The 14114-nt window shown below is 61.6% G+C and overlaps 1 protein-coding gene across 1 annotated transcript; it reads right to left on the reverse strand.

The window, feature by feature from the left end:
- Positions 1 to 599: 599 nt before the first annotated feature.
- Positions 600 to 6814, reverse strand: PHLDA3 (pleckstrin homology like domain family A member 3). Its single transcript, XM_040263178.1, has 2 exons — positions 6232 to 6814; positions 600 to 5014 (listed from the first exon to the last, which is right to left on the reverse strand). The coding sequence occupies exon 1, from the start codon at positions 6637 to 6639 to the stop codon at positions 6271 to 6273; it is 369 nt and encodes a 122-aa protein (XP_040119112.1). The 5' UTR covers positions 6640 to 6814; the 3' UTR covers positions 600 to 5014; positions 6232 to 6270.
- Between the last annotated feature and the right edge of the window lie 7300 nt (positions 6815 to 14114).

The following is a 14114-nucleotide window of genomic DNA, read 5'->3' on the forward strand; positions in this document are numbered from 1 at the left end:
CAGGGCTCAGGCTTCCGCTGCCGCCCGTTCGCCTGCTCGTGTGGCTCCAGACCCGGCCCACAGCACTGCTTCCACACCAGCCCCCGACCCGTACCCTTCCTGCGCCCCGGCCCCGAGCACCCATCTCCGTCTTCTGCGACCACCAGCCTCCTCAAGCAGCACGCCCACACTCCCTGGTTCTCATGAAGCCACGGCGCATCACGGATTCTCCTGAAGAATACAGTGTGATGCCTCTTACGTGTGGAATCTCGAAAATACAGCAAACTACCAAGTGTGGCAGAGCAGGAGCAGACTCGTGGACGCAGAGAATGGAAGGGAGTCAGGGTGGACGCAGGGGCAGGGGAAGAAGAGGGCTGAGCGACTACGCATAAACTAGATAAGCTACAAGGATATACGCACAATAAGGAATAGAGCCAATATTTCATAGTAACTATAAATGGCATATAACTTTTGAAAATTGAGTCACTATATTTTACACCTGAAATGTAATTTTTTAAGAGAATGCCCTTCAAAAGTGTACTTCAAGCACTTCAATTTAAAAAAAAAAAGAAAATTTAAATTAAAAAATATTCTCAGAAAGAAACATCCAGAGACACAGAGAGATTCAAATAGGCAAATGTTCATTGCATCGTTATATACACAGAGATAAACACTAAAAGGGCGTGGAGGGGCTGGATGGCAAATAAACAACAGTAGATGATAAACACACAGGCATTAAAATACTTAATGTCACCGCCTCATAACACAGTGGATTATACATAAAAATGAAGATGCAGGGTACACACAGCATGACCCTGTGTGTGAAAAGTAGTTACATGTTACAAACCACGTGATAGTTAAGTATCACATACATTTACAGAGGAGTAGATGGAAGGGAAATACCACAAAATGCTAACAAAGGTGATCTCTAAAGGATGGAAACACCACGGTGATGTTTGTTTCCTTCTTTATAGTTTTCTACCCTTTCATATTTGCCTCAATGAATGGATGTCTGTAATAAAATAAAGGATTATGTGTAAGAACAGCAGCTCTGCAACAGGCTGCCCCTTGCCTGGAGGAAGAAGCAGGACCAGGCCAGCAGCCCCGGAGCAGCACCTCCTCAGTCCTCCCTGCTGCGCCCGCGCTCTGCACCAGCTCCCCTTGCTCAGCCCTGGCGCCTCTGCCCTGACCCCATCTCCCCTGCATTCCCTGACCTCTGGGAGGCAGAATCCGGGGGGCAGGCACGGCACTGCGGAAGCAGAGGCAGAGCTGGCTGGGCAGCCTGGGGACACCCCCTCCTCCCTGCGGCCAGGAGTCTGTGTGTCCTGAGGATGCAGGACGCACGGCTGGCTGGAGCTGGGGTGACAGTGCCCTGGGCCCCTGCCCCGCAGCTCACAGCCCAGGACTCCGCAGGGGCCAAGGGCAGGCCTGACAGCTGAAATCAGGAAACGGGCGGGGGGCCACGCTTCCTGACCCTGGGCAGAGCAAGAGGGAGGTGACTGACGGCCCGAGGGCCCGGGCCCGCAGCGTTCTGGGGACACAGAGCTTTCAGTGCTGAAACCAGAGGAGTCCCCACTCACCCCAGCAGCAGGTGGGCCCCCTGTGGGTCTCATGAGCAGGCTGCGCAGCACAGGGTCCATCAGCAGAGCCCAGGCCTCACCCTCAGGATGGGCCCTGTGCCCAGGTCGTGATGGAGCACTGGAGCCAACACGGGATGCGTGCTGCCCAGCCCCAGGCCCCTCTGCTGCCCCAGGGGGTCCTGCCCAGGGCTGCCCCTGTGGGCTCATGCAGACCCTCCCAAGTGGAGGGGCCCCTTGCTGGTGCCCTCCTGGAGTTGGACCCAGTGCTGTGTCAAGGCCTGGCTGCAGCCTCCGTCCACAAGCACCCTCCACACAGGCCCCCCAATGCCCCTTCTCAGCCCCCAGCCTCTGCTCTCACCCTCGCTGCCAGCCTGCGAGCCCCTCTCCCCGGCCACTCGCCTGCTAACCCCACAAGAAGGGCTGTCTGGCGTGGACCCAGGCCCCACATCCAGGGCCCACCCCTGGTGAGCCACTGGAATGCCTAGCAGGTCACATAACCTGTTTCTGAATCCACAGCCTCTGTGGCTGGATGACTCCCTTGTGCTGACGCAGGCCCGTGGAGTCAGCTCAGTCACTGTCAAGATGACAAGGCACCTACTGAGTCCCAGGAACTCAGCGGCGCGCATGAACAGCAGGAATGGCCGTCCCCAGCGGTGACGGGGGGGTGCCGGGGGGGATGTGGCCGAGGAGCAGGGAGGGCGGCCTGGACGGAGCAAGGAGAGTCCCCAGGGCGGGGGGCAGTGGGGGCACAAGGGCCCCCGCCTGTCCTTCGCAGGGGTCCCAGCTGGGGGCGTGGGGATGGATACAGGAGGTGCCTGACCGTGGAGGGCACACCTCCCGGGAGCCGGGACGTCCTCCGGGCACCAGGGAAGGTTCCAGTCGGGAGGGTGAGCCGCGTCCCAGGTGGCACACTCCAGCAGCTGGGAGAGGCAGCCCAGGGTCTGCCAGGGCCCCTGCACTGGGCCTGGTGGGCACACTGCCAAGGTGCCTCTGCACCCCCAGCTCTGGGAGAGGGCCTCCGGGTCGTGGCGAGATGCCCACTCCCTCTGCGGCAGACCTCCGCTCCCAGAGGCTCCCAGCCGCCACCCCCAGTCCCCGCCACAGGCTGGCTCTTGTCTGAGCCTCCACCCACCCTGCTCACCTGAACAGAGCCACCCCCACCCCCGCCTGCAAGGACTCGCCCTGCCTCACTTTCCCACTGATGACTCAGGCGTTGGCAAGGAGGCGGCCAGGGAGGCTGGGCAAGCAGAGTGGCAAGGGCCCCACCCAGGCCTCCTGTAAGCAAGGGTTTTCCACTCACTGCCGGTCTGTAGGGTGCGGCCGGCCTCTCAGGGCCCCCGGGGGCCCCTGACCCCATCAGCAATCAGCGGGGCAGCTGAGCACTCCCAGGGGTTGCCACGGGGCCCAGGCTCCTCCCCTTGGCAGAGCATGAGGATACCCCTGATCCCAGGGAGAGGGCCTTCTTCCCCAGCAAGGTCTGAACCACACCCCCTCCGGGGTTCCTAGTGCTTCTCCCCTTCCAGACACCCACCAGCTGCTCCAGCATACTCTGTGCCGGGACCCACAGCAGCACACTTTAGAGGGGCCGGGACCTCCTAGCAGAGGGAGCAGCCCAAGTGGGCTTGGACAGGAACCAAAGGATACTTAGAGCCGACAGGGTGGTGTCCCCCAAAGCAGAGGGCCAGGAGCTGAAGTCCCCTGCCACCGGCCGTGCCCCTCACTACCCTTCGCAGCCAGCCTCCCAGGATGACACCCCCCACGGCACCTGCCCCTCGAGGGCACAGCGGCAAACGCTCGCCCCCTGGACTCCGCTCAGACCTGGTGCTCCATCTCCACTTCCCCAGGGCCTGCCTGCAAGAGGCTCATGTTTGCCAGACGAGCGTGTCCCACATCCTGATCCCATCTGCTCACAAACACATTCCCATTTCTGAGTGCCTGGACACCTCCCTCGGTTTGCTGGAAAGAGCCAGGATCTATCTTAGAAGCTACAGCAGAATGAAGCCAAGCCTTTCACACAGCTTTCACAGAGTCCAGGACCCAGTGGCAACACCAAGGTCTCTCGCCCTCCACCCACACACAGAGCTGTCAGCCTCCACAGTCTCCGGAGGCTCAGGGCAGACACCACTGGCTGATCACAGCACGAGCCGGCCCAGGCGGGGTGCTTATCTGCATCATGGGCTGGGTGGACAGCCTAATGAGAGCACAAATGAGGCGGCTGTAAAAATGCCTTTGTGCCTTGTAGGTTCTTATTCAATTGTAAGATGAGGTTCACATATTGGAGAAACGAGAAGCTGCAGAGGGCTCTGGGGGATGGGGACAAAGAGTAGGGGTCGTGACCGGATGGGAGGAGGAGCCTGTGGGGAGCAAGAGGGCTGGAAGCGGCTTCCAGACTCCTGTGGTGGACACTCGGCCTCCCTGCCCCATCGGACTCTGAAGCCGCCACACAGCAACAGGGCAGGCCGGACGTGGGTCAGCCAACGGGCCGTCTCTGTGTCACTCAGGGCAGCGCTGTCTCCACCTCCGTTTCTCTGCTGCTGAAATGATTCCTTTTAAACCATCGCGCGGAGAAGACTTATGATATCAGCGGAGCAGGCCCAAGTGTATGGGTGACGAAGGGACGAGCCCCGCTGGGGAGACATGGCTGCCTCCCAGGAGGACAGCAGAGGCCAAAGCGGCCCATGCAGGCCCCAGGGTCCCTCCACCAGCACCTCTGAGGCTGTGTTCTCTGGGCTGCAGGGTCTCGGCCTCCGCAGGCTGGAGATTTCAGGATGGGGTTTAGCCTGGGAAAGTGGAGGCGAGGAGAGGGATGTTCCCAACACCAGGTCTTTGTGGGAAAGACTGTCACTTGGAGAACAGTGTGGTCACTGCCCTCTGCAGGGTATCAGATTCTGAGACAGGTGTGAAATGGTAATGGCTGAGCCTCTACCCACCCCACCACCTCCAGGCCTGGCATGGCAGTGCAGGGAAGATGGGCAGGAGGGGGTAAGAAGTGTGCAAAGAGAGGCCTGGAGGGGTGGGGGTCCTGAAAAGGACCCAAGCAGCAGACGACCCCAAGAGTGCTACCCCCACCGAGGTGAATCCAGAGCTGAGCCCGGGGGTTCATCTGGTGGTCCCCAGGCGGGCCTCTCGAGTCCTCAGGCGCTGGCTCAGCGCTCCTGGGGGGCCGCCCTCCTGCAGGCACAGCATCAAGCCTGAGGCAGACAGTCTGCAGAGTAGACAGCAGGGCCGTAGCGGGTGGGGGCTTTGCTGGAGCTCAGAGGCTAGGCCCGGGACAGGCACATCCTGAGACCTGAGCGCCTGAGGCCGAATCCTCACCCCCCGCCCCGTGGCCGTCCCCCTCCTCACTGGCCAGTGACTCCAACGCCTCCTCCACGGGGGTGTCCGCAGCCGCAGCCTCGCCACCCGGAGCACAGTCAGGAGCAGTCACGCCCCGAGAGCCGATGGGGGCCCAGAAGCTGGAGAGGAAGCACAGCCGTCAGGGCAGAAGCAGGTGCGGTGGGGAGCGTGTCCACAGGAGCTGCTTATGCAGAGTCCCCAGACCTGCTCCCGCATTTCAGGAGAACACCCCTGTGACCTCCGGTCCCTGAGGCCAGGGGCACCAAAGAGAACCAGCTCAAAGGCCTGGGGTCTGCCTGCCAGCCGGCCGCTCAGGCCTCCCCACTGCATAGGGCCCCCCACCGCAGTGAGAGGCCGTCAATGGGTGGGCTGGGCTCGGGGCCGGTGGCGGAACGTCAGTTTCCTTTGAGAAAGACAACTAGACCCTTCCTCAGCCTGCTCCTGGTTCCCACGGGAGGGCCCAGGCAGGGGAGCCAGGGCTTCTGGTTCTGCCCTGGTCCCTGCCCAGCTTTCCTGACCATAGGCCCGCCCCCTGCCCCTGCCCTTCGGCCCACGGAAGATCAAGGCATCACAAACAACAAATCGTGGCCCGACCCACCCACCACCAGGGCCCCAACCCTTCCTCCAGCCCCCTTCTCAGCCCAGCCCACATGCTGGACACCAGGGGCAGGTGGACAGGCCCACCTCCCCTGGCAGGAGTGGCCTGCCTGCAAACCTCCCAAATCTCCTGGTTTCCCAAACAGCTCGGCCCTAGGAGCCCCCCACCCCACCCCCGCCAGACCCCGCCCTGAGAACAGGTAGTGGGGGTCCCAGGTCCAGCCCAGCCCCCACCAAAGTCCCATCTGGGGATTCCTGGCTTCTCGGTTCCCATCCCAACGCTGAGCACCCTGCCGCTGAGGGAGTCTTCCTGCCACAATTCCACGCTCCAACTCGAGGGCGACAGTCATCCCAGCAGAAAGTGGGGGCAAGCCCATCCCTCTCTGTCCCACCCCCACCCTGCTCCCTCAGCCCAGGAGCCCCGCCCTGGCAGGGGTGGAGGCCCCGCGGCCTGTCCGCCAGCCTCCTCCCGGAGTCAGGGCAGAGCCAGCCCCGGGAGGCCGCCGGCCCACCCTCCTCTCGGACACGGAGGTCACAGTCGGCCCGCCGGCGCCCGGGGGAGGCCGGCGTTCGGCTCCAGGCTGGACTCCTGGGCGCTCCCCCGGGTTTCTCCCTTCCCGCTGGCCCTCGGACGGCCCAGCCTGGAGGGGGCTCGCAGGTTGGGGGCCCCATTTCCTCTGGAGGGAAAAGAGGAGACAGGAGGGCCAGAGAGGAGGGGGGCTCGGACCCGGGGGCTCACCTGACGCGACCTCGGGCAGGCCAGGCGCGCCCCCGCGCTCTAGGACACCAGCGCCCCGGCCCCGAGGCTCTGCCGGGCGCGCACGGTCTGGATGGCCTGCTGGTTCTTGAACTTGACCAGGCCGAGGGTGATCTGCGCATTCCAGCCCGGGTCCTCCGGCGGGCAGCGGAAGTCGATCTCGCCGCCGCCCTCGGTCACCAGCGTGAAGTAGGTGTGGCGGCCGGTGCTCTCCACGCACTCCACGGCCTTGATGCGGGCGAAGCTGAGCTCCTTGGGCCGGCCGCCCGCGCCCTTGGCCTCGAAGAGCTGCAGCCCGCGCTCGGTGAGCACGCAGCGCTTCCGCTTCCACTGCTGCAGCAGCCCGCCGCTGCGCTTCTCCAGCACGCCCTCCCGCAGCACCGCCGCCATGGGCGCGCGCGGGACCGCGGCCAGGCCGCGCTGCGCCCGGCCGGCGCGCCTGGTGCCTGTCGGGCCTCGCCTCGGCCCTGGCCGCCGCTCCGCGCCGCGCCGCCCCGGCCCCGGGCCCCAGAGCCCCCGAGCCCGGCAGCCCGCTCGCCTGCTCCTTCCTGGGCCGTCTGCGCGCCGGGCCGTCGCTCGCGGGATGTGCCCTCACATGCCCGGCGCCGCCCCCTGCCTCCTGCGCCGCCGCGCATTCCAGCGCGCCCGGCCCGCCCTCCGCTCCCCTGCGCGCCCGGCCCGCCCGGGGGCGGGGCGCGGTCACCCTGCGGGTTCTGGGCGTGGGGCGGGGGCACCGAGGGGCTGCTGTCCCGCCGCTCGGGCCTTCGGGCCTTTAGTCCGCCGCTCCCGGGGACCTCCAGGCCTTGGACTCGGGGGGTGGGAAGGGGAAGGAGGGGTTGTCGTCCAGACTAGAGGCCTAGCTGCTCGGGAGGGGCCTGTTTCGTGGTCGCCCACCGGCACAGCTGGATCTCGCCGGGGGTGGGGGTGTTGCCAGACAGTTGCTGGAGCTTCCCAGGCCACAGGAACCCTGCCCCAGCTTCTGACCCCTTTCCTCGCTTGGCCAGTTGCCCCTTGGCATTGCGCAATCAAAAATGAAGACGGTTCTGGGGTTTGGGCGGGGTTGGGGGAGGGCGAGGGGGATCAGGCTAAGCTGGGTTCCTCCCCGTTGGGCAGATTTCTCCGTGTGGGGGCCCCAGACAGGCTGCCCACAGCGGTCTCTGCTTGGACAGCCCACCCTCCCGCACCTGCCTCCATCCCGGTGTGGTTTAGAAGGCAGGAACCTGAGGCCCCTCAGCCTCCCCTCCCGCGGGAGGAGGAAGGACCGCGTCTGCACCGGGCCTGGGACCGCCCCTGACAGGGCCGCGCTCAGCCCACGTAGACCTGGGCCCGGGGGAGCCAGGCCTGGCCCCCGGGGCCTGTTGCCTCTTCCCCACCCCCACCCCCATCTCGGCTGAAGGCTCCCCTCTCTCTGCCGCCTGGAGAGCCTCCCGTGGACACCACCTTTGCGGCTGCTGCTGGCCTTCAGTGGCTCAGCCCTGCCCAGCTCTGCGACCCCAACTCCTCCCCTCGGTTGTGTCCTGCCCACTTTCATTACCTTTCAATTTCCTCATCTGTCAAGCGGGAGGGTTAATTGGCTCTGATCTCAGGGAACGCTAATGAGCAAGATAGCATCTGTGACAGCACAGGAAGGAGGCTCAAGAAATATTCCAGGGAATTCCCTGGCGGCCCAGTCGTTAGGACTCCAGGGTTTCACTGTTGCGGGATCTCTGTCAGGGAATTGAGATTCCACAACATGCGCACTGCTGCTGCTGAGTCGCTTCAGTCGTGTCGGACTCTGTGCGACCCCATAGATGGCAGCCCACCAGGCTCCCCCGTCCCTGGGATTCTCCAGGCAAGAACACTGGAGTGGGTTGCCATTTCCTTCTCCAATGCATGAAAGTGAAAAGTGAATTCGCTCAGGCACGTCCGACTCTTAGCGATCCCATGGACTGCAGCCCACCAGGCTCCTCCGCCCATGGGATTTTCCAGGCAAGAGGACTGGAGTGGAGTGCCCTTGCCTGCATGGCGCTGCCCAAAAAATTAATTGAAAAAAAAGTCATTCCACTCCTTCCCCCACTTTTACTGACTCCAGAAAAAGATGGGAACCTGGAGACTAGTCTAGGCTCTCCTGGGTCATCGTGCTACCCCATGTTGGCGCGTTCCCCAGGACTTCCGGTCTCTTAGGGCCTGTGCATAGCCTTGTTCACAGTAGGTCACTGCAGGAATCGCGACATGCAGCAATGACGGTGTGCTCACGCCCTGCGTTTGCACCCTCCTGCCCGGCGACACGGAGCCTAACGGGAACAGAGCGTGTCCAAGGGAGGGGGGCAACCCCCACACAGCGTCCAGGTCAGGGGCTGCCAGCTCCCACCCAAAGCTCTGCAGCCCGCATGCGCAGCCCGAAAAGGGCGTGGTCGGCCGAGAGAGGAGAGAGGCCATCGAGACTGGTACCGTCTGATGCGGCAGAGGGGAGCTCAAGTGAGCGCCGTGGCTGGCCTTAGGGAGCCCAGGGCTCAGCCTGTCTGCCGGCCACGCCCTCCTGGGGCTCCCCGGCCCCGCCCAGGCCCTGACCCGAGTCCTGCAGAGGCGTCCGTCTCCCGGGGACGCCGAAACCTGCGTAATCTGGAATCCTCCTGAGCAGCTAGCTCCAGACCAGCTCCACTCCGGCTGGTTTCTGGCGGTCACCCCTCCCTCTCCAGGCCTGGGACACACTGGTGTTCTCTCCAGACCCAGGGGATTTCACAAACGTGCAGGCTTTAAACGTTTGCAGAGCACCCTCACATGTCTTTGAGTCTCTTGACCCGTGAGATCAGAGGCAGAGCAACCTAGATGAAGTCGCACAGCTTCTAAATGACAAAGCTGGGCAAGACTGTGGTGGCTGAGAGGACTGCCCCCGTGTCGGCATCTGGGGACACAGCTTTCCTTTTACGTGGGAACTGGCCACCCGAACTCTCCTCTCCAGCCGACTGAGCCTTTGGACACGGGAGTATGGGCTGGAAAAAGACAGGAGCACTGGGATAAAGGGAGGGCCGTGGGAGGGAACTCGGCAGGTCATTGGCAGCTAAGCCTCGGTTCCCAGCACACAGCTTCCAGGTCTGCCCTCCAGGTCTGTCAGGGAGGAGGAGAGATGGCTCACTCTAAACCTTTTCCCAGAGCTGATCTCTGCTGGTGGCCCCATCTGGGAGAGGTTCAGACCCCAACTGGAGTCCTTGAGCCTCCGCTGGCTCCAGAGGGGCAGGGGGCTAGTGCTGACACCCCTTGCCTGCCAGAGCATCTGGACCCCGCCCCTGGGAACAGCACCCCAGGGAACACAGCCCTGGGCACAGCGCTGGCTGTCAGCTGCTGGGGCCTGGCTGGGTCCTGGGCACACTCCCTCAGTTCTGTACCTGACCGGACACAGGACTGCTGCGCGGAACGTCCCCACGTGCCAGCCCCCTGCCCTCCGTAGGCACCCACTCCCCCAGGGAAGCTGGTCTACTCCCTTTGTCCATCCGTCTGCAGCAGCTGCAATAGGCTGGACTGCAAAACGGTCCCAGGAACCAGCACCCTAGAGATGCTCTGAGCTGCAGGGCGTCTGGCCCACTCCAGGGGACTGCCCAGAATGAAATGGAAAGGAAGATGGGACGAGGTGGGCTGGAGGCAAGAACAGGGCCAGAGAGGAACCGGGAGTAAAATCTCTGCTGTTTCCTACATTATTTACTTAATCTTACTGTAAATTCACTTTAGTGCTCATTGATTGTGAGGCTCACTCCATAGAACAAGCACTGAAGATTAATTTATTTACGAAGATGATGTATATTAACGCCGTACAACTTAAACTGAAGGCAGCAGAAGTCTCCCCTTTGCTTATAACTCTTCAGAGCCTGCGGCCTGTGACGCACCCCTGGAAAGCTGCCTCTTTCCTCCTGACCTGAACCCACCCCTCTCAGGCCTCCTCACCAGCCCTCCCCCAGGGTCACGGCTCCTCCCCGCCTGGACTGCGGCCCCCCCCCCAGCATCTCGGGGTTTGTCTCCTCCCCTCACACAGCTCTGTACTCAGGCAGCACCTTCTCTGGGAGGTTGTCTCACCGCCCTGCTGAAACCGCCCCACACAATCCCACTCACACACACACAGTCACCCAGACGCACATTCATGCCCTCTCTCTCACACGCACACACACTGTCTGATTTCTCTCTGAAAGTCTTAATATTTTCCTTACTTACTATCCACCCCTCTACTAGAACGCAGGCCCCATGCCAGCCGGGAGTTCTGTGTGTTTTCTTGATCCTGTGGACCCAGCATGTCGTCTGGCACACAGTAGGGCCTCAGTACGTAGCTGCTGAGTGACGGGATAAAACGGAAATGGAACCAACAAAAATTGGAAGGAAGAAAGATAACACAAGAATTTCCCATTCTTTCATTATCAGGAGTCAGTAAACACCAGCTACATATATGAACTGATAACGCGAGGTCCAGGTACATTATTTAAAATGACAGTAACAGCCCCTAGATGGTCACAGGGGAGATCAGAGCAGTCTAGCGGTGGATACACGGCATCAGATACGTGACGCCTGGGACAAGTCCGCTTCTCTCTAACCGCAGCCTCCGGTGTCCGGCGTTGTCTCGGGGGAGGCGCTGTCGTCCTTCTAGAGAGACGGCAGGGGCGAGTCTTCTCCCCCACAGTCTACTCCGCAGCCCCAGGATGGGGAGGAAGGTGGGTCACCTCGCAGCCGGGTGCCCCCAAGCCCACCCGTCTGGGGACACCCCCAGCTGGCCTCTCCCAAAGACGTTTCCTGACTGCTCACACCCCTTTGATGGAGAGTGCTTTGTTTTAGAGCTTTGGGGTTTCCTCGGATCCATTTTTCTAAAGGGCAACATAAGAGAAAAGAAACCAGATCAAGGCCTCAAGTCTCCACGGATCTGGGTTTTACGGGCAGCATTGCAACAGCCCTCAGGAGGGCCACAGCCTGCAGTTGGCCCGCCTGGACTTGCTCTGGGCCGGGCACTCTCCGTGGAAATTCCCTCCCACGCTCACCCTTTAATCGCTTTCCAGCCCAGTGACTTTCCTGATTCACCCAGGCTCCCTTTCCTCTCGAGAGCACCCACTGCCCCTCTCTGATCTCCGAGTCTGGGCTTGAAGCGTTTGATCCCCGCTTGGGTCGGGCGGAGGCCGCCCTCAGGCTTCACCTTTCCCACGTTGCTGTGGTATCTGGGTGCCCCTGCCAGAGGAGCCTGGAGCAGCTCACCCTCGGGGCCCCGGGTCCAGGCGACCCCGTCAGGAGCCTGGCCGCTGCCCAGGGACCCAGAGGCCGCAGCCAGCCTGCCGGCACTGCTGGGCAGACTCAGGCGCGTCGCCTGCTTCTAGCTGTGTTTTTCATTTTGCTATTGGATCTGAAGTGTTAGCAACACTTGAACGCACTGCTGCTGTAGGAAACTCAGGACAGAGCCTTCCTTGTCCGGTGGTGAGGGCTTCACCTCCCAGCGCGGAGGTGTGGCTAAATGATCCCTGGTCGGGGAACTAAGATCCCACATGACTTGTGGCTAAAAAACCAAACCCCAAACAAAAGCAATATTGTAACAAATTCAATTAAGACTTAAAAAATGGTCCACAGCAACCCCCAAAAAAAGTTCAAGACAAGAAAGTGTCTTCTTCTACCCCTCCAGTCCCCCGGCCCCAGAAACAAGTCGCTCAGCTTGGTCTTTTTTTTTTTTTTTAATATTTTATTTATTTGACTGCACCGAGTCTTAGCTGTGGCATGTGGGGTCTTATAGTTGTGGCATGTGGGACCTAGTTCCCTGACCAGGGATCAAACCCTGGTTCCCTGTAATGGGGGCACAGAGTCTTAGCCACTGGACCACCAGGGAAGTCCCTCAGCTTGGTCTTGACTCACACATTTGCACCCAGAAGAGAGAGGGGGACAGGACCCCACAGCCTCCCCCCGGCCATGTGCGGGGTCTGTCCCAGAGACTGGAAGGCCCTGTCCTGCCCTGGCACTTTCTGCACCAGCGGGTAGCTCTTACGTCTCCACCTAAAGGGCAGCCGGATCATGGACTTGACATGGGTGGGGGTGATGGAGGGGAAGGGACCCAGGTCCCCACGAGTCCCTTCTACACGAGAGGACCGTTTTCCCTGATTGCCTTTGCATTTCCAGCATTGTGTAGCGAGGATTATGAATTTTCACCTTTCTCACTTAAGAAGTGAGAGGTTCCTACAGGTACCTTTGTCAAGATCAGTCAGAGACGGCTGTAGCTGTCCAGCCTGGGACTGGGGTCCAGGAGAAGTGAGGAGGTGGGGGAGGTGGGGGAGCTGGGGGAGGGAGGAAGCTCCTGGCGTGCTCGTGAATGTGATCCTAGGGAGGTCCGTGGAGAGGAGCGTCAGTGTGGGCCCTGGGTGTGAGCTGTGTTCTGCCAGGGAACGGGGTGAGCAGGGGACTGGGAGGAGTAACCCCGAGTGGGAGTGGCCCAAGACCCAGCGCTTGAGCCCTCCAGAGGGTCAGGACGAGGTCACAGAGTGGAAGGGCCAGGGGCTCAGCTGGGGCAGAAAATGCCCACTAAGCACTTTGTTCACCATTACCAGCCTCTGGAATCTCCATGGCCTCTGGGAGGAGGCGCCCCAGGCCCATAAATGCAGAACATCAGAGCTGGCAGGTGCCTGACTGCCCAGGATGGCCTGGAAGCCACAGCCGCAGCACCTCCCTCCTCTGGGAGCCCACAGGAGGTGCTGGGTCTCAGGCCCCACCCAAGCGCCGAGCTGGAGTCTCAGCTTCGCAAGATCCCCAGGAGGTTCTCAGGCCTGAGAAGCACTTCTGTGGACTTAATCGAGGTCACGTCTCCATTCACATGGGAGAGGCTGACGCCCAGGGGGAGGAGGCGGGCCCAGGGTCACACAGCTGGTTCCAGCCTTGGTTCCGCCACTGGCAGTGCCTTTGAATACACGTCACTTACACAGTCACTACTTCTCGGGTTCCTCTTGCAGGATAAAGGGGTAACATGACCTCTGCTTACTGCTGATGGAGGGGTCAAGTCAGACAGCACCCAGACCTGTGCCAAGTACGCGGGGTAAGAGAGCAGGCACCGCCCCGCACCGCACCGCACCGCCCGGCCCACGGCAGCGAAGGAAGAGTGTCAGGTAGGTGGTGCAGGAGGCGGGCCTAGACCCAGCTCCTGCCTTTCTGTCCTGCTCTGCTGTTTACCTTGAGCCAGATCCCAAGCCACTGTTTGGTTCTTGGCTTCAGTCAGATCATTTGTAAATGGCAATTATGACAGCGCCCGCCCCAGAGGGGTGAACGCATTTTAGGCCTTCACAGAGGCCGAGGCACTAAGTGCCCAGGACGTGGACTGAAACCCACGAAGTGTCCAAAATTGGGAACCGGGAGCTGGCCTTGGCAGGGGGGTCTTCTCCAAGGGGGTGTTTCTGCTTTGCCCTTGACTCGGGAATCAGGGAGGACCCAGGAGACAAAGCCTTTCCCTGCAGACAGGAAGCGGGGGACTGGGAGGGGGTGTACTGGGAGGGCCCTGTGGGTCCTGTTTGGTCTCAGCACCCCCTTGGCTTTGATATGCCTCAGTCCTGACAAGAAAGGGAATAAGGTGATGGATAGAGAGATTCATCATGAACCCGGCAGGGGGACTCAGTTTTAGGGGGCCTGGCCTCACTCACATCAGCCAGGCCTCGTCCACCCGCCCCACGCTGCCCTGAGGGGCTTCCAGGCCAGCAACCGGCCTCTGGGAACAGCCTCTGCCTTCACCCAGCTTCATTGCCTGGAGGTGCGTCCGGCACCCTCCCCACCGAGGCTGCTTTGGGTGACAGGTGGTCCCAAGCTTGCAGCTGGTGTTGGAGGCTGGCCGACAGGCTTCTGCTGCGGCTCCAGCAGAGGGCAGCCTGTCCCCAGCTTTGGGGCCCAGACGC

The sequence above is a fragment of the Oryx dammah genome, unplaced genomic scaffold (assembly GCF_014754425.2).
Source record: "Oryx dammah isolate SB20612 unplaced genomic scaffold, SCBI_Odam_1.1 HiC_scaffold_21, whole genome shotgun sequence".
Taxonomy (NCBI): domain Eukaryota; kingdom Metazoa; phylum Chordata; class Mammalia; order Artiodactyla; family Bovidae; genus Oryx; species Oryx dammah.

What these genes read in the sequence shown, in the direction of transcription:
- PHLDA3 (XM_040263178.1), bottom strand. Translation starts at nt 6,639, where the DNA reads ATGGCGGCGGTGCTGCGGGAGGGCGTGCTGGAGAAGCGCAGCGGCGGG.